The 18664-nt window shown below is 38.2% G+C and overlaps 1 protein-coding gene across 2 annotated transcripts in view; it reads left to right on the top strand.

Annotated features, from left to right (window-relative positions):
- The window catches only part of rnf150a (ring finger protein 150a), a 75344-nt gene that overhangs the window by 26729 nt on the left and 29951 nt on the right, over positions 1-18664 (top strand). For both annotated transcript variants that reach the window (XM_034013261.3, XM_058999288.1), the window contains exons 2-4: positions 11682-11932; positions 15260-15331; positions 15508-15590. In XM_034013261.3, the coding sequence (XP_033869152.3) occupies positions 11682-11932; positions 15260-15331; positions 15508-15590 (406 nt within the window). The remainder of the gene's footprint in view (positions 1-11681; positions 11933-15259; positions 15332-15507; positions 15591-18664) is intronic.

The following is an 18664-nucleotide window of genomic DNA, read 5'->3' as shown; positions in this document are numbered from 1 at the left end:
ACAGAGAGAAGTCAGGCTTAGTCCAAGCATGGTACAGTTAATATGATACTTTTATATTTACCATGTGCATTATAGCCTGAATTTAAATGAAAATAACCGGACTGGCCACTGTATGCTTAGTGGTTTTATTCAAAGGCTCAGTAATAAACCCCTACAGTCTTTGTCCAAAAACACATCTATACATGAAGCAAATCTAACCTATTTAACCTCTCTCTCTCTCTCTCTCTCTCTCTCTCTCTCTCTCTCTCTCTCTCTCTCTCTCTCTCTCTCTTCAATTCAAATTGGCTTTATTGGCATGACAATAAAAAGAATTGTTGCCACATACATGGCATATCCGACTAAAATATATAAAGACAAAGAAAACGTGTGTGTGTATATATATATGTGTGTGTGTGTGTGTGTGTGTGTGTGTATATATATATATATATATATATATATATATATATATATATACACACTGTATATATAGGGAGAGAGAGCCCCATGTTTTTCGCAAATACGAAATAACGCGAAATGTAACATATAAAACAACATGCAAATATAAAAAGAAATAGCACGAACAATTATTATAAAACAGAGTGACATTTTTAAATTGTGAGGTTTATACAGAAAATACTTTAAATAAATACTTGCAATCGTAGTTATCAAGGCTTAGCTGTTACCATAGACACGGTCTGAAGGGAAACGGAAGCTCGGACTAGCACTTTCGCAGATGTATAATTTGAAGCGAGTCGTCTGGGAATTAAAATTGTGATGGAAGAGAAGAGACGTGTGTTTCTAAAATGGCTAAAACACGCATAACAATTAAACGGGATGTATGCAGCTGATGATGACAAAATAAGGATGTGCAGATTTTGCAACTGTTGGCTGGAATGGGAGTGGAAAGATACCGTTGTTGGCATCATTAGCTGTTTATTGCTTTTGGCTTGTTGCTTGTACAGTTTTGTATTAGTATGCTAATTATTTGTTTTATTTCAAGTTGTGCAAACTTTGCACTGGAGCAAATGCTGTTTTGGTTTTGAATGGATTTGAATGAATGAATCTGCTTTGCTTAGTGTTTAAATACTGAGAAACCCCAAGCTTGTTGTATACTGCTTCAGTGCAATGGAATTGAAATACAAATCCTATCTTTTTTTTATGGGTAGATTGCTGTATGTGTAATTATTATGACAGCCCCACAATAGTAGGGCAGTGTAAATATATATTTTTATTTTATCTTGTTGTATTTTTATAGAGGGTATGGGCAGTATTCACTGTAAATAGGCAGTTGATTAAAAAGAGTGGGGGACTGTATATTACCGTTGCTGCTGCTAATGAGAAATTATGGTAACTAAATTATTTTTCAGTGGAGGTCTGTTTGTCAAAATGTTAAAAAAAAAAAAGAAAAAAATCAGATAATGTTTAATAAAAAATATGTATGTAGTTAAAACATGATGTATACTGTACCATTATTGATATAGGCCTACATCTATTTGAGTTGTTTTATTAATGTGTATCTGTAATAAAACGACATTTGTGAAAAATAAAATGAAAAATTATAAAATAAAAATAAAGAATTTGGGTAATTTCACAGGGCTAAATAAAGGCACCTTAGAAGGCCTTTATTAGCATACATGTGAAACTTTTAAATCACTTTACTATTGAAGTGTGGCCTTCATGGCTGTGTATACTTTGGTTAAGTGTTAGCTTTTTAAGGGATTAAAAACTCTGGTCAGTGGTTCATGCCTTTGTAATTAGCGGACCTCATATGCACGGTTGGCGATTGTTTTTAATAGATATATATATATATATATTTTTTTTAAATCAGATTTTTTTTCCTCCAAATTATAGATAATGAATAGCACCATAGTTGTAGCTCTCCCTCCCAAATACTGTTGAACATTCTTAGGTTGTTGCAAATGGTGGTTTGTGAATAGTTACATACCAAACCAAATTACGCAATCTTAAATTAATACATAAATATAGCAACGTATTTATCATTGTGGCATCCTGTAAACTATAATATGTTTTGCCTTAGAAAAAGGCTTTCTGGAGTTTCATCACGGCCATTATTATTATATCATTCACATCATTATTGCATCACGCATTGTCATGTTAACTACATTTTAATGTGCATAAAATGAAAATCCTCTTTCACACTTAACTAGGTCTTGTCTTTTACACTCAGAATGATACATCCTTTATCAGTGTCATGTTTTCAATGATGATTTTTTTTTTTTTTTTAATAAATTTAGTCGTTGCCAATTATTTTTATTATTATCACCCCAATTTGGAAATGGCCAATTATTTTTAGGCTCAGCTCACCGCTACCACCCCTGCGCTGACTCGGGAGGGTGAAGACGAACACACACTGTCCTCCGAAGCGTGTGCCGTCAGCCGACCGCTTTTTTTTACACCATGTAGCCACCCAAGAGCTGCAGCGTCGGAGGACAACACAGCTCTCGGGCAGCTTACAGGCAAGCCCGCAGGTGCCTGGCCAGACTACAGGGGTCGCCGGTGCGTGGTGAGCCGAGGACACCTTGGCCGACCTAACCCTCCCTCCCGGGCGGCAAAGGAATAGCCTGGACTCGAACTCGACAATGATTATTTTATATATACAGTGGATTTCCGTTTATCTGCGTGCTGGGGGGGGGGATAGATCCACAGATGTGTGAAATCCGCAGATAAATGAGGTGTAATGGCGTGTGACTAGAATGCATGATAAAATACAGAAATTAGTAATGTACACCAAATTAGCGTTTACTGGAGATGTATGCAATACAATATATTACAAAGACAGAAGAATGTTTTAAAATGTTTACTTTGACAATGTTACTCCTAGCAAAATCAAAACCCCCAACCCCATTTCTCTAGCTTTTTCTGTTACCAAATAAAATAATAATAATAATAATAATACAAAATAAATAAAAAATACTTCAAAGCTACAACATCAGAAGACATTTTATGACGGAAATAAGCTATTCAGTCCATCAAAGTTCACAATTTTCCTAAAAACTAAGCGGGACATGTATGACGATCGACCAACGTAGCGCTAAATTGTGGAGTGTTAAGTAGCGCTCGGCCGCAGAACACATTTTATCCCATGCCGAATGTATTAACTGGCCCAAAATTAATGAGGCACGGCGTAAGATTGGCGCATTTAAATGCAAAAATTCCGCTGCACTGGTGCTCTGAAACCCTCAAAATGGGTTACGGTAGCACAGACTAATAGACTAATCTGAAAAATAGCACCTCCCCTCCTAATGGGCTACCTCAATTGAACAATAGGTAGGTCATTTGGAGAGCCAATGACCCTCTTGACTTTATATTATATTATTATTATACGACTGATAAAACCAGATATACATAATGAAAAGTATATAATGAACCAAGTTTATTAGATGACCAATACAAACAATTGTACATAATGAAATAGCCGGTATCGAGCTATAATTTCATCCTCAGGGAGATCAAAAAAGGTAATGCAGACTTCTCAGTACTTCCTCTATTCCTGGGTTGTTCAGGAATAGAGAGCAAGACTCTCCGTCGTAAGAAATGCCACTGAAAATTCAGGAAATCATGAATTTCACGGAATTGTGTATTTGACTGCCTATCGTGAAAAACATGCATTTTCCTTGCAGTATTTTACATCACTGTACTCTTCACCTCACCTGTTCATGTCATGCTTTTATCAAGTAGAAGGAGCGCTACAGTAGCTGTACACGGTCCAACATCAATGCTGTGCATTTGGTTACTACGGCAACGGGGTCAAACAAATACCGGCTTCATGATTGGTGAATTTCTCATACTGGACAATGACATTTCTACATACAACTAATGTACAGTGTGTGTATAAAGAAAAACACAAAAGCTTCGGTTTTGTCATTTGAGGTTTACAGTTAACGTTACTTCCGTTTTTAATATTTTGGGATTGGAGGCAGCAAAATATTCTATGGGAATTACACGGTCATTTTAAATAATGTGTCAAAAAGGTGTCAAAAAGGTTTAAAGGTTTACAAAACTCGAAAATGTTGTTGAATTTGTCATTCAGAGTTGTTTTTAAAAAAAAAACTATTATCTGCTTTTTATACATAGCCTTCTAATACATAAAACAAGCTGTTATTAGACTATATTACATTTTTAAGAATTTTTAAAAACGGAATACTTTAGTTACGTTTTATATTAGGCTAGCTATCTGATTGAGTATCAATAAAAACATGAATATATTCATAAATGTATTTTATATTTATATCTTGTTAAAAATGTACATTGATTTAAATGGCGTCATTAGGAGGAGATAATGGCCTAATAATCATGAACAACGGGATCTCCCAGATACTTGTAACTCTTTTAACTAGGGGTTTCAACATAATGCTGGAGTAAATCACATACACAAAAAATAGAGAAACACCTTTAAGCGCTACCTTTCCTTTTTTTGTTGTTGTTCAAACACAGCTCCCCTCGTGTATTCACAACTATACTGCATGTATTGTGCATCACAGTTCACACGGAAGGAGGGTTCTGAACATAAACAAGGCTCTGCTAGCCTCTCTTGCCTATAACGGTAATCACAGCGTTATAATACTCGGCAAAAAAAGTTTAGCACCACATTTTTTCCTTGCATAATAGGTTTGTTGGTACATGACCAAGGTAGTCCTGGCTGAATTTTTTTTCAATGTGAACGCCCTTCATTTATCAACATCTGTGGTTGGTACATTCAAGTTAATTTAAGTTCTTACATCTAATAACCACTGGTGCTAAACTTTTTTTTTGTTGTTGAGTGTATACGAAGATCTACAATGTACTGCCTGCTTCTTTCAATTGCCATATACTACTGAGCGCAGCCTCAGCACTGCGTGGAATACATGCATGTTTTGTTTTATCACTGGGCCCCACAGTGGGGTACTGTCTGGTAGTAGTTTGTTGCATGTTCAGGTTTAAGTAAATTGAAAGACCCTCAACATTTTTGAATACAGCCCCTAGTAGAGTTAATTTATTTGACCTGCCTGGTACTGTAGCAAACATGCCTTTAGAATGCTCCTAAATAGACTTGCAGTTGAAGTGAGTCACAACCCCTCCCCCTCCCCCCAATAAATAGGTAAGTTAGGTAGGTTAACCACAAACCAGTTCACTTGGTGATACGGCGTGCTACATATTGTACCACATGTGAGGGTGGTGGTTTTTCAAGCCTTTGTCTACACGCCGGCAGTATGAATCACAGATTGATGTCAGGCAGTTTTTGTTCAGTTTTTTTTTTTTTTTTTTCTATTTAGGATTATTTATCTCCAAGGAAAGGCCAACTGTCACTGCACTTACTGTAGCATTGTCAACAGTTGATGTCAAACTTGAGGTCTACAGTTTGACAGATATGTCAACTTCATTCATTTATGTATTTTCAACAAATTGTCTTTTTTTTTAACAATTATTTGTATTCATTTTCCAATTACTCCCAATTTTTGGAATGTCCAATTATTATTCAACCTGGCTCACCGCTGCAACCCCCAAACTAACTCGTGAGAGAGGAAGGTGAACACTCGCGTCCTCCAAAACGAGTGCCGTCAGCCGTCTGCTTTTTTTTGTTCTGCAAGCCCGCCATGCAGCCATATTCAAAACTTACAGCGTCGGAGGACCACGCAGTTCTGAATTGCGTACAGGCCGGCCTGCAGGCGCCCGGCCAGCCACAGGGGTCGCTGGTGTGCGGTGAGCCAAGGACTCCCCAGCCAACCTAACCCCTACCCTGCCTGGTCAGTGCGTGGCCAATTGTGTGGCTCCCCTGGGAACTCCTGTCCACAGTCGGCAGTGGCATAGCTTGGATTCAAACCGGCGATTTCCAAGTTATAGGGCGCATCCTGCACTCTGGACGGAGTGCCTTTACCGGATGTGCCACTCTGGAGCCCAACAAATTGTCTTATGGTCAAAATGCAGCAGTTTTTTCTTTTGTTTGGTCACATTCTATCGCCTGATTAAGTGATTGTGTTTATTATAATTTTTTAATGGAAACAATGTGGGGTAACAGAATCTTATTTCTAAGTAACCAGCTTAAAACCAAGGGGGCCAGGCTGTGAAATCCATGTTACAGAAAGTTAATGAGGTTGGTGTTGAGCTACTGTACCTCAAGTGGCAAAACAGCAAATCTGGCCTGCGTTCTCCCCTCCTCTGTACTTTATCAGGTAGCACTTCAGTCATCAGCACTGTCATGCACAACTTAATGAGCACCCAAAAAAAAAATCCTCCTGTTCTCCCCAGGCTTTGTGAAATGTACAGCACAAGAATAATTGAATGATCTACAAAGACTTAAATGTAAAGCCAGGCATGAAATACATATAACCAACAATATACAATTATTTGTCTATTTACTGTACTCCAAATCTACTGGCATGATTTTTTCCCCCTGAAAGACAAAAGAACAATTACAGTTCTTAAACTAAAAAGAAACAACTACAGCATTTTACACGCCCCTCAATTTAAATGTCTTAGTGGTCAGTCAGAAATTTGACAATATAATTTAATATATTTTATTTTTTTTAGAGGTTGTTACAAAAGAAAATGTTACCTTCAGGCTGGTGGACAAAAAAGACACAGCTTCTAATAATTAACCCAAGTACTGGGGTCTACCCTACTGTGTGTATCAGAAGTTAGGTGCTTGTACCGCTTTCTATCTCCTATTTATGACTGGAGCAGACCTAACAAGGCGCCAATTGAAGGTTTTTCAGCAAAAAATCTCTGGTATTTGACCTTGTTTAAGAGAACAGAAAGCCAATTTCGCTTGAAGGATTTACCCAGCAGCATCTGAAATGATTTAGTGTCTTTCAATTTATTCAGAGCTTGTTGCATCTTCTATCTGTCATAATACGCACAGAACACTTTGTTTCAAGTGAGCCTGGTAATGTAAATCAACCAAGTCTTGCTGTGTTTGCCATCCTGTGTTTACCAGGTTTCCGTGATCACATGACCTCAAAACCATGTCCTTATGGTCCGTCTCTCTTGTGTGCTTTTATTTAATATCCCGGCAACAGGGATATACTGGAGTCTGCCATACATAAATACTTTTGTCCATCTGTACAGTACAGTATGTCACACTTATATTTTTGCCTAGATTTGGAGGACCGCTTATTAATTGTGATGAAACTTGGTATTAACACTTTTTATTAAGTTATTGAAAGTATCAGATTTTGGGGATATATATAGTGGTGTGCCACATTTTACGTTATTCCACATGCGCTAAATCAGTCATTTCTTTATTATTTATTTATTTATTTATTTACATTTAACAGGATAGCAATCTTGAGGTAAAGGTACAGTACATATGAGGGCGTACTGTACAAAGCTGTACAAAACTAAGGAGAAACAAAATTATTACAACAGGCAAAGATTTTGCTACGAAAGTACAGTATAAGTGCAACAAAGCTGATCACTATTGGGGCACCACACTACTGTGCTAACAGTCCCATCTTCTCCATAGGTCTGTGCTGCACAGAATGTTAGGGAAATCTGACTAAAATAACCTCTGCTTTTCATAGGGTCCCACTGGGCAGATGCCTCATTCTCCTTGTTTGCAGTCCATTTGGGGATCATTGTTTTAAAGGGATTACTTCAACAGGATTTGCAGTTTGAGCAAAGTCAAGAGCTTGTTCCTGAAGCACCATTCATATTGCATCGCAAGTCTGAAAAAAAACATCCATCTCTGCTTTTAACTGATCCTACATTTGTATACACTGCTACGGTGCCTATGGTCTGTGTATAGCCCCAATTTGTTCTTATTTTAATAAATAAATGATCGAATTAGATAAGATTTGTAAGGAAGTGTGTCTTTTTAAATAATAGAATTCTGTAATGTCTCCTTCTTGTAACAAGAGTCCTGCCTGTCAAACCTTTATTACTGCTGTATGCACAGTAATAAAGGGGATGATTTACTACAGTGACGGTCTGTATTACTGGCTCCATTTCTCCTATTGTTTGTGCCGAATGAGTTGTCTGTGGTGTGTGGTTGGAGGGATTGCTTCGGGGACCCTGCTCGGCGCTTTGTAAGGGTATCAGGATTAGTGTCTGCCAGCTGTGTTTTAAATATAGAATCAGAATATGGTGTCACAGACACTTTGTCTGATTTAGCTGGTTCCACCCAAGTTCAGCTGAAGTCTGGATAGAGAGAATATGTTAATATTCACAGGTTTTTCAGTACAGCCATTTTACCAAGGCTTTCTGACACTTGTTCAGTAACCAGGCTGCTTAAAGGACAGTAGGTTGCATAAAATGTGCTACACATGTACAATATATTTACATTTAATAGCATTTCTAAATGCTTAATAATCAACTAAAGAAAAGATCTGCATTTTTTTCCACGGCAGTCTAATCATAAGTGAGCGGAGGCGGGACATAAACAGTTGAAGGTATTCTCTGCCTCAGCTGATGGTGTTGAGTAAGTGTAACCAATGGGAGAGTCAAAGATCTGCCCTGGTTTTGCAGCTGCCCAATCATAAGTCAGCAGAGGTGGGACATAAATATGCTAGGCCCTAAGCGGTGTAACAATAGCTGAATTTTGCACATTGTTAATTGCACAATTTTGTTATAGAGCGTTATTGAGAATTATATTGAGAAGTAATATTTAGATGTATTTTTACAAATTAAAAAACAAATGTCGTCAGACAACGGAGGCATCGTAGTCGATTTGGTTATGAATCAATTTTCAAGAACGTTTCAGAAAAAAATGGAGATTGTTAAAAAAGGGAAGTATATACCACAAATACCCGAACCGACACAGGAAGAGAAAGGATATTGTAGCAATCTTGGTTCCCGCAGACAGGCACATCACACTGGGCGAGGCAATCCACACACAGGCGGAGGGCAGGCGCGAACCCGGGACCTCTCGCACTAAAGCATAGCACAGATACCGCTGTACAAAAGAGTCGGCTCCTTTGCAAGGAGCGTATATCGGGCTTATGTCTTTGTGTGTGATTACGTCACCTACCAGCCCTACTGCTGCCTTCCCCCGTGCACGCTACACTCTCCCCTGCCAGCCTCAAGTCCGCCCCGGACTTGCTCACCAGTCTACAGTCCGACGAGTGCGTACCGGGGTACCTGCGTCCACTTCTGACACCAATGTAGCGATCTTGGTTCCCGCAGACAGGCGCATCACACTGGGCGAGGCAAACCCGGGACCTCTCACACTAAAGCATATCGCCGATACCGCTGTACAAAAGAGCCGGCTCCTTTGCAAGGAGCGTATATCGGGCTTATGTCTTTGTGTGTGATTACGTCACCTACCAGCCCTACTGCTGCCTTCCCCCGTGCACGCTACAATATATATACTTGCCACTTCCAACATTCAAATTATGAACGGTATCCGTGGCTTACCGGTAGCTGTCAATTAAAAAAAGAATACTGCTGGAACAGTCTTTTGTTCAGTACAGAAATGGCTACGGCAATCTAGGATGCCTGTTGAAGTCAGCACAAAAACATGAGCGTTCCCAACGTCACTTGCGAGCCACTGTAACACTCAAAACTTTTGGACAAACCCGGACTGATGTTCAAATGGATGAGCAGAAGTGTAGGGATACAATACATCACAATGAGCAAGCAAGAACTGGCTTTCAGAGGGCACGATAAGGCACCAGTTCCTCAAATAGAGGTAATTATGTGGAATTACATTATCTGATACTTTCTATGACAGCAAGTTAAGCAATCACTTGTCAATAGCCACAGTATTCTCGGGTACCTGTACAAGATTCAGAACGACTTAATCTCTTCTGTGTCTCAGGTTTTGCTAGATGCAATAAAAAAGAGAAGCACAGGAAGCCAGGTACGTAGCTGTAATGGTAATCGCAGCTCAGCTGTCTTATGTTTTCAGGTATGTGACTGACAGTGACCCGAATGAATGGTTGTTCTGTGAAAATGTGTTACATTTACTAAAAAAAAATAATAATAAAAATGCTTTTAAAAAGACTAAATTCCCTTTGAGCTTATTTTGTTTTAGATTCTATTGATTTTTTAGTATTACTATGCAGGACAGCCACTATAAGATCATTACCTTTTATTAAAAATGTGGATGACGATTAATCAATTAATGCCCATAAATTAACCGATCAAAAATTTGAATCGAGTATATCGGTCATTTACCATTTATAATGTATCTGTTTGTATTATCTATATTGTGTGCATCTTCCATTTTATTTTTCTAAAACTGTTTTAACAGTCATGGTAATGAGTAAAAAAGATGTACTATATTGACAGCCCTGTAATATGACTGTATGTATTGTAACAGCACAATTATGAGTAACAGCGAAGACCATTGAAATATCATATAGGACAAATGACCTACAGCAGATGTCTTTGGATTGCATGGTTAATCCCCGGACAGGTTGGACTTTGACCACAGGGGTGGGAGGTAACTGTCTCCGTGCCTAGAAAATGGAGGTGCAGTAATGCTTCTCATTTGAAACAGAACTACCCTGAGGTGGTTTCTGTTTCAGATCAATCATTCTTAGAAAGCAATAGTAGGAAGTCTGCATGCAGTGCATTTTGTCCTCTTAAGTTGTTATTATTATTATTATTATTATTATTATTATTATTATTATTATTATTATTATTATTTATTTCTTAGCTGACACCCTTATCCAGGGCGACTTACAATTGTTACAAGATATCACATTATTTTTACATACAATTACCCATTTATACAGTTGGGTTTTTACTGGAGCAATCTAGGTGAGGTACCTTGCTCAAGGGTACAGCAGCAGTGTCCCCCCCTCCTGGGATTGAACCCACAACCCTCCGGTCAAGAGTCCAGAGCCCTAACCACTACTCCACACTGCTGCCCACTGGCATGCACTGTAGTAAACAAATACACCACTTTCTTTTTGCTGGCTTGTACTGTATTTAAATTACCTTGGAACAGTATACTGTGTGTTCACAATACCTTGTTACGTTTCATCTTGAGGGGAGTCTCCATCCTCCAACAAAATGGTTGCCCGTCTCCTGGTGCCTGCATTTGCCGGGTTTCATATTTAAACTGTAAACCATTTTGTCAAGACGATAAAGCTACTCTTTACCAAAACATTCACAAATAAATACAGTAAATGTGTTTTTTTTTTTTTTTCTTTGGTACCATTTCCCTTCGAGTAAACCCAGGTTCACTGGTTTGAATACTTAAGTATGTATTTAATGGGAAGCAACAGTAGTAGGGTTGTTTTACAGTGTATGCCATTTTTCTCGTTTCAATGCACAATTTAAGGTTTGTTGGGTAAGGCAGGAGAGGAGTGCCTGCTGTCAATGTACCTTTGTGATTCAACAGCATACCCAGCCTATACAGCTTACTCTCAATATGTAAATCATTTTAAGCCTGTAAAATATAATGCAGAAGAAAATTACATTTCTACTGTTCACTCAAAAACTGATTGAACCTGAACTGCAGGAATTTAAGTACAGAGAGTCTACTCACTAGGCACTTGTTGCTTGACTCTGGACTCTTGACCGGAGGGTCGTGGGTTCAATCCCCGATGGGGACACTGCTGCTGTACCTACTTTACCTAGATTGCTCCAGTAAAAACCCAACTGTATAAATGGGTAATTGTATGTAAAAATAATGTGATATCTTGTAACCATTGTAAGTCGCCCTGGATAAGGGTGTCTGCTAAGAAATAAATAATAATAATAATAATTTTTGTATTACAGTGAAATTAACCAGATTTTTTTTTTCTTCTCCATAGGTACAGGAAACATTGTGGCGATCATGATTCCTGAACCCAAGGGAAGGGAGATAATGATCCTGCTTGAGAAGAATGTGACTGTAATGATGTACATTAGCATCGGGACTCGGAATCTCCAGAAATATGTCAGCCGAACCTCTGTGGTTTTTGTGTCCATCTCGTTCATTGTGCTCATGATCATCTCGCTAGCCTGGCTTGTCTTCTACTACATCCAGAGGTTTAGATATGCCAATGCACGAGACAGGAACCAGGTAAGAATTGCATTATTTAGTCTTTTAATATTTAAAATGTACCCGAATACCAATAAATGACAGCATTTGTTAAAACACAATTACAATGCAATACAACTGCCACCTTCTTTACATTATTCAAATGTTATGCATTAAAAACATTTCTTGCACAGAAACATCACAATATTTAGAAAGTGAAGACACTGGTAGTCGCTGTACAGTCTCAACTCGAAATATATATATATATATATATATATATTTAGATTTACTGTACATTAGTGCAGTCCATATTCATCTGGAGTGGAGTACTGTAATATAGGCAATGTACAGTATTTAAGGGTGCTGTCTTGAACTCATTTGTCCAGCTAGCTCAGCAGTCACTAGCACATTACCAGCCAACTTCTTTAGGACCAACAGCAATATACAATAGACATATAGGTAAGGGACTCTACATTTTGGCTAAGCACATTAATGCCCCTTTTAAAGTTCTCCTAAAATAATAATTCAGTGTGAAGATCAAATGTTGGGCTTCTATATTTGCAATGCCTTGAGAGTAACACTGCCTGGCCAGGTATCGGAGCCCCTTAACACTAGAAGGAACGGAGATATACTTATACCTAGAAGCCCCACAGCAGTCTTTCTGACGGCTGTATTCAAAACACTGTAAATAGTATAACGAAAGGAGAAACAGTCGGATGTAATTTTATTTTTTTATTTTGTTTTATTGAGTACGTCACATAAACATCTGAACAACCAAAATTATATATATATATATATATATATATATATATATATATTATATAATGAAGAATTATTTTACAAATCAAAACAAGAAAGTGTAAATAAATAAACATCTGAACAGACATTGGTTTGCAACATACATATTTATAAAACTGAAACGATAGCAATACATTTGAGTTTTCAAAAGCAATTGGTTTATTAACTGAACAACATAGATAAATAAACTTAGAAGAAACCATGTTACAGATGCGCACAGCACAAGAAGTTATAAAAAAAGTCTAACTTCTTTTTCTTTTTTTAGACAAAAGGGTATTCCTTTACCTTGAGTCTAAGAATGTTCACAATCAACACAGATAATGCGGTTGCCCACACCGTCTTTCTGCACAGGGCACAGCTGTGTGAAGTTTTATTTTTATTGCACTTGCCAACCTGGCATTGGCGTCTCTTGTGGCTCTCAGTGGGGTTACCAACTTCAGCTGTGGGTACATGCTTGGCAGTCTCCCTCTGTTCCAAATGCTTCTTGCGAAGTTCCTGTGCTAACTGTAAAGTATATTCTGTCCTTGGTAAATTATTCTATGTGCATTCTTTGTAAAGTACCCAGGAGTTGATGGCTGCTCGGTCCAATACATTGTAAAACACCTGAACAGGCCACCGTCGGGAGCCAGCTTTCATGGAATACTTCTGTGCCATCTGATCTGATCCAAAACTCCATATTTTGTTGTGTTGTAATGTGAGAATATTTAATACATACCGACAGAAAGGTACACGAACGCACAGCCCCATATGTGTTACATGACTGGAGAAAATTGCATTTTAAAACCAAAAACCGCCAAAATGACTGCCGCGGGGCTTCTTGTGTTAAGTGTTTGTGAAGCTGGAGCCAGTTTGACCTTCTGGGTTGTGGCAGCAAGTGAAGCCCTGCTTGATTTCACAGTGCATGATGGACTGCCAGGTTCTAGTGAGCTTGACCTTTTCTCTGGTGGTCATCAGATTTCTGGTTCAAGGGTAGGAGTGCTGTAACAGAAAAGCTCTGTAACCAAGCTTTGACGTGCAAGTCTCTGCTTTCTGGTTGCCTTCTAGTTTAGCTGAGGTCAAAGCTGTTCACAAAAAACAACAGAACATCCCTTTGAACAATATGTAGCCTGTCCTCACTTACAGTACAGTGCTTTTAAACAGAACTGTGTTTTCCACCAATGTCTAAAGTTAAAATTGAACCCATTTAGCAAATACTACATACAGTATTACTACCTAATACAATATGTTCTGTGGTAGTTAATAGTATTTTTGCCACTTCTACTGTTTGGAATATTCTAGTATTTTCTATATGGGAAGCAACAGTAGTGCGGTTATTTTTATATGCCATTTTTCAGTACAATAGTTTCAAACAAAACTGTATTTTCTATCAAGACAACAAACTTATATTAAAGATGCTTCCTTGACAGAGATATTTCCTTTTCTTCTCATTCTTGTTGCATAGCAACAACCTTTTTAATGCTTTTCTCATACAAAACATATTTGATGTTGGCTCTTCAAAAACCATAAACAATTATGACATTGTGATGTGCTGTATAAGTTAGTTCTGAGTTATTTCAGAAGTTAGAACGCTGGGATGCAGTGCAGGAGGTCACAGGCTAAAATCAAAGCGTGTGAACTCCCGAGGAAATATTTTACTGGAACAGCCCCTTGATTTTTCCCAAGGGAAATGGGGACAACAAATTATATATCACTAAAGATAAGTTTATAATGTGGAAATATGGGAAAAATCAGATCATTAGTTGTTCACTGACTGCTGTTGATGACGATAGTATTAAAATGCCAAAAAAACCCCATTTTAGGACACTTGTAAGCTGTGGGTTTCTAAAATCAAAAGTGCAATAGTCGGCTATGGAGATTGAAGTGATTCATTATCCTTTACCCAATTTCACCCAATATTAACCTCCCCTGAGTTCAGAGGGTGGTTTGGGTACACTGCCTTCCAAGTCTATCATGTTTTTTTTTTCCATTAGGGTGAGATTTCCTAAATTAAGTAACAGTACTAGCAATACAACACAATTCACTAATCTTTTATTGTCTAGAAACATTCAGAAGCACTTTACCCAGCAAAATCAATGAAAACAATCATCTGTCTAATTGGAAGGCAGATAAAGAGCATCTTGATGTGGGTACTTTTCCTAACTAAGTTGTTGTTATTGTTGTTCACTTTGTATATCATCTTCTGTTTCGGTCATCATATCCTGATAGCTTTTTAAACTCAAAGTGTAAAGTGGCTTCAGTTGAGCTGTTATGTCTAGTCTATAAAAGGTTAGGGATTCAATCCATCTCTTCTTCACTTGCAAACAAGCTTGGGAATCTGACACTGAGAGTGGCAGCCTATTGTAAACACTGTACAGTAATTCGGCATTACTACAGAAGTAGGCATGGATAAAGGATTTGCACTGGCATAACATTGAATTCAATAACTTCACTTCTCTACTGCTAGAATGAAGGACACCAGTGTTTTTCTTTAAACTGATTTTACTGATTTTAATGCAGTCCTTATCTAAATGCCAGTATTCTAGTGTTGTAATGTTCTGGGAGTTCAACAGTGTGGAATTCATGTCTTTTCAGAGGCGACTTGGAGATGCAGCAAAAAAAGCCATCAGTAAACTTCAAGTCCGAACCATTAGGAAGGGGGACAAGGTAAAATACCACTTCTCTGATCAGTACTGTATTTTTCTGCTGTGTTTATTGGCACACAAGTAGATGTGACCTTGCCGTTAACCCTGGTAGCTCAGTAAAAAATCTCATATTAAAAAATTTGTGTGACCTTGCTTGGTAAAAGTAACGCTAGAGCATTTTGTTTTGTTTTTCTTCAGGAAACAGAACAACATTATGATAACTGTGCAGTTTGCATTGAAGGGTACAAACCAAATGATGTGGTCCGAATTTTACCATGTCGGTAAGAAATTTGCTTAAGATTTGATCATTGTTTAGTTACTATTTCCAGTTATTATAACACCTTTTCATTTAAGTGTTATGTGGTCTGGTATTAAGTGTAAATGATGAGCACAGTTAAGGTCTTCACACACCGGATACGATGTGATTTGTCCTGCGACACTACCTTTCACACCAGTGGCGACAGGCGTCCGCATTGTGATAAGCGACTCTCCCAATTGTATCATCAGCTGGAAAAAATCACATGTATGATACGCCCGTTATACATCTAATAAAAATGTAGAATACATAATTGCTTTTCAGAATACTTTTCAGTAAAGGTAATCAAATCATACACACCAGCTATATCCAGTTCCCTGGAAATGGACTGCCAGATGTTCTCCCTGATTGCTGTGTCTTAATAATTTTTGTGTCCTTTATTGTACAGCTCCGGGTATTTTGATACTGCAAGAACTATCTTTTCTTCTGCCATTGTTTACTGAAGGTGCGCACGGGAAGCTGTTCCTCATTGGTCAGTTTCCTAGTTGCTGTGCAACAAAATCACAAAAATAGACATCAATCCTATTTTTTTTTTTTTTTTTTTTTTTTTTTAAGCATTGCTTCAGTGACGTTTCAGTGTCACCCGTGGCATCACAGGCAGTGTGAACTGCTGATATAAAAAATACATGTTTTGTTTTTTTGTCGTGGTGCAGGGTGTTGTATGACACATTCGCTTGTCGCATCTCATCCGGTGTGTAGAGGCCTTTAGTCCTAATAAATAAGGTAACAAAACCAGCACAATAGTGTTAATTTAAAAAGTGAATGCTTAAAAATATATTCCTGTAATACCTGAGTCCACTTGCTTTAAATTCAGATTATTTAATACATTTTTACAACCAATATTCTCCTCCAGTTCCAGTGGCCTCCATTTGAATTGACCACATTCCTGCTCTGTAATCCCTTAGGGGTTTTGCTAGGATATGAAAGTTTCCTTGATTTGGATCCTTTCACTATGCTGTGTAGTAGCCTGCCTTAAAATATGCTTTGAATTACAGTAATTAGGTCAATTCTTTCCATTCATGTTTTAACTGTTCACTCGGTTTAGTTGTAATAGACCAATGTTTTATATGATTCTTTCAGTCATTCCATTACCGGAGTTTAGTGAAAATGAACCCTTTCTCTGCCACGCTGTTTTTACTTCTGGGTATGTCAATGACAAACCTTTTCACGTACTTTGATATGACATTCCCCTAACGTAACACTACCCGGAACAGTTTGGATTTCTTCACAAAAGCTCTGAGATGCATAGAAAGTCACAGCAGTAAACAGTTAAGTGATGAATCTTAAAGGCGTGGTTACATGTTGCGATATTCAAGAAACTTTTATCTCTTTAAAGCACCCAGCTATCTAATCAGATCAATAGCTAATAAGATCACTGACATGTATCATGTAACATTCTTTTATTAGACCACTAAGTACAATCCAAAGAGAAACCACCACCAGATCCAATGTTTAGGGGACTGTGGCAAAGTGGTTTGCAGTGCGCAGGTGTAGAGGTGATGCGGTGCTTAGTAATAATGAACACAAAGACAGTTCACAGCTCCGTGCCTGCAACACTTAAATAATAAAGAACGGACTCTACACAACAACATATATCGCTGTGTTCGTAAACCGGATTTCAGTCCCGAAATAATAAAGCACAAAATAAACACACACGCAAACACAGCACATTCACAAAGTCCAGAATAAGTGCCGTTGGTGCAGGTGGTGAAATATAGTGGTGAAGTGTAGTCCGGGTTTATTACTGGCGTTTAGCCATCTATCAATGACAAACAAAACAATTACTAGAATTGACAAAACAAACAAACACTTACGGTTAGTACACTGGTTTTCCCTTGATGGTCTGCTCGTAACCATAACACAAGGAACAAATCGATCGGCCACATCCCGATATACCTTCAGTCACGCCCCCTTTGGTAGCGAGTGCAATCACGTCTCCTCCAATCCATGACTGACACATCGCCTACCACAGTAAGGCTCTGACGTCTAATATTGTGGCTTCGCCCCCTTTTTGAATGGCCGACTTCCGACTGACCCTGGAATGAACTGTCAAACCATCCAGTCCAGGGCACACTGTTCCTGTTATACCGTGCCCTCAGAGGTTGGGAGGGAGATTGTTGACTCAGATTCATTCGCTGTCTGTCACAGGGACATATTAGGACATTATGACGAATAAAACTAATAATAATAATAATAATAACTAGAACTGCCAGGCAGTTTTACGGCTTCCCAGGCCCAGTACCAGTACCAAACACTTAAGCAATTACTGGAAGAAGCGGGTTTAGTTTTTGGTATTTGACAAGTTTGAAATCAGTAACTTCACCAGTTCTCCAGAAGAAGATTTTGAAAGTTTCTTCCAAAAAATGCGTCGGGTGGCCATTTTGGTTCACGCACAAACACCATTTTTAAAAAAGTAAATTGTACTGACACAGACATGATGGTTTTCAGGTTTGGAGTTAATCAAGTAAACCGTTTTTTAACTGAAGCAGTTTTAAATTTAATTTGAAAAAATAACACAATTTTGCCATATTTTAATTCTATTGTCACCGGGATGATGCCTACCAAGTAGGGAGTAAGTTGATTAAATGGTTTTCGAGCAGAAGCAGTTTGTTGTTTGGTGCGCGTTTTGGCGAATTTGGTGGCAGCCAGTTTGATAGAAAAATTTATCACAGCAACTTCTGCTTTGCAAAGTTGAAGCAGGTTTGGTTACTGATGATATATGCCAAGTGTCAGATCAATCACTTCACCAGTTCCCAAGAAGATTTTGAAAGGTTTTTCCAAAAAATGCGTCAGGCGCCATCTTGGTTGACGCAGGAGTGCAGTTTAATTTTTTTTGCATCTGAACTGTAATTTACACGGGATGATACCTGCCAAGTTTCATGTTGATTGGTTATACCGCGTGCGAGCAGGAGCAGTTTGAAGTTGATAAAAGAGTCTATAAAAGAGCAACAATTGGGATGCCTGGGTTGTCTGATCTTGACCCGAAGCAAGCGCTGAAGCTGTCTTTGCCAGTGCTTGTTTTATACCAAACTTTGTTTA

The sequence above is a fragment of the Acipenser ruthenus genome, chromosome 2 (genome assembly GCF_902713425.1).
Source record: "Acipenser ruthenus chromosome 2, fAciRut3.2 maternal haplotype, whole genome shotgun sequence".
Taxonomy (NCBI): Eukaryota; Metazoa; Chordata; class Actinopteri; order Acipenseriformes; family Acipenseridae; genus Acipenser; species Acipenser ruthenus.
Note: the sequence above shows the minus strand (reverse complement) of the source record. Positions and strands in the feature narration are given on the sequence as shown.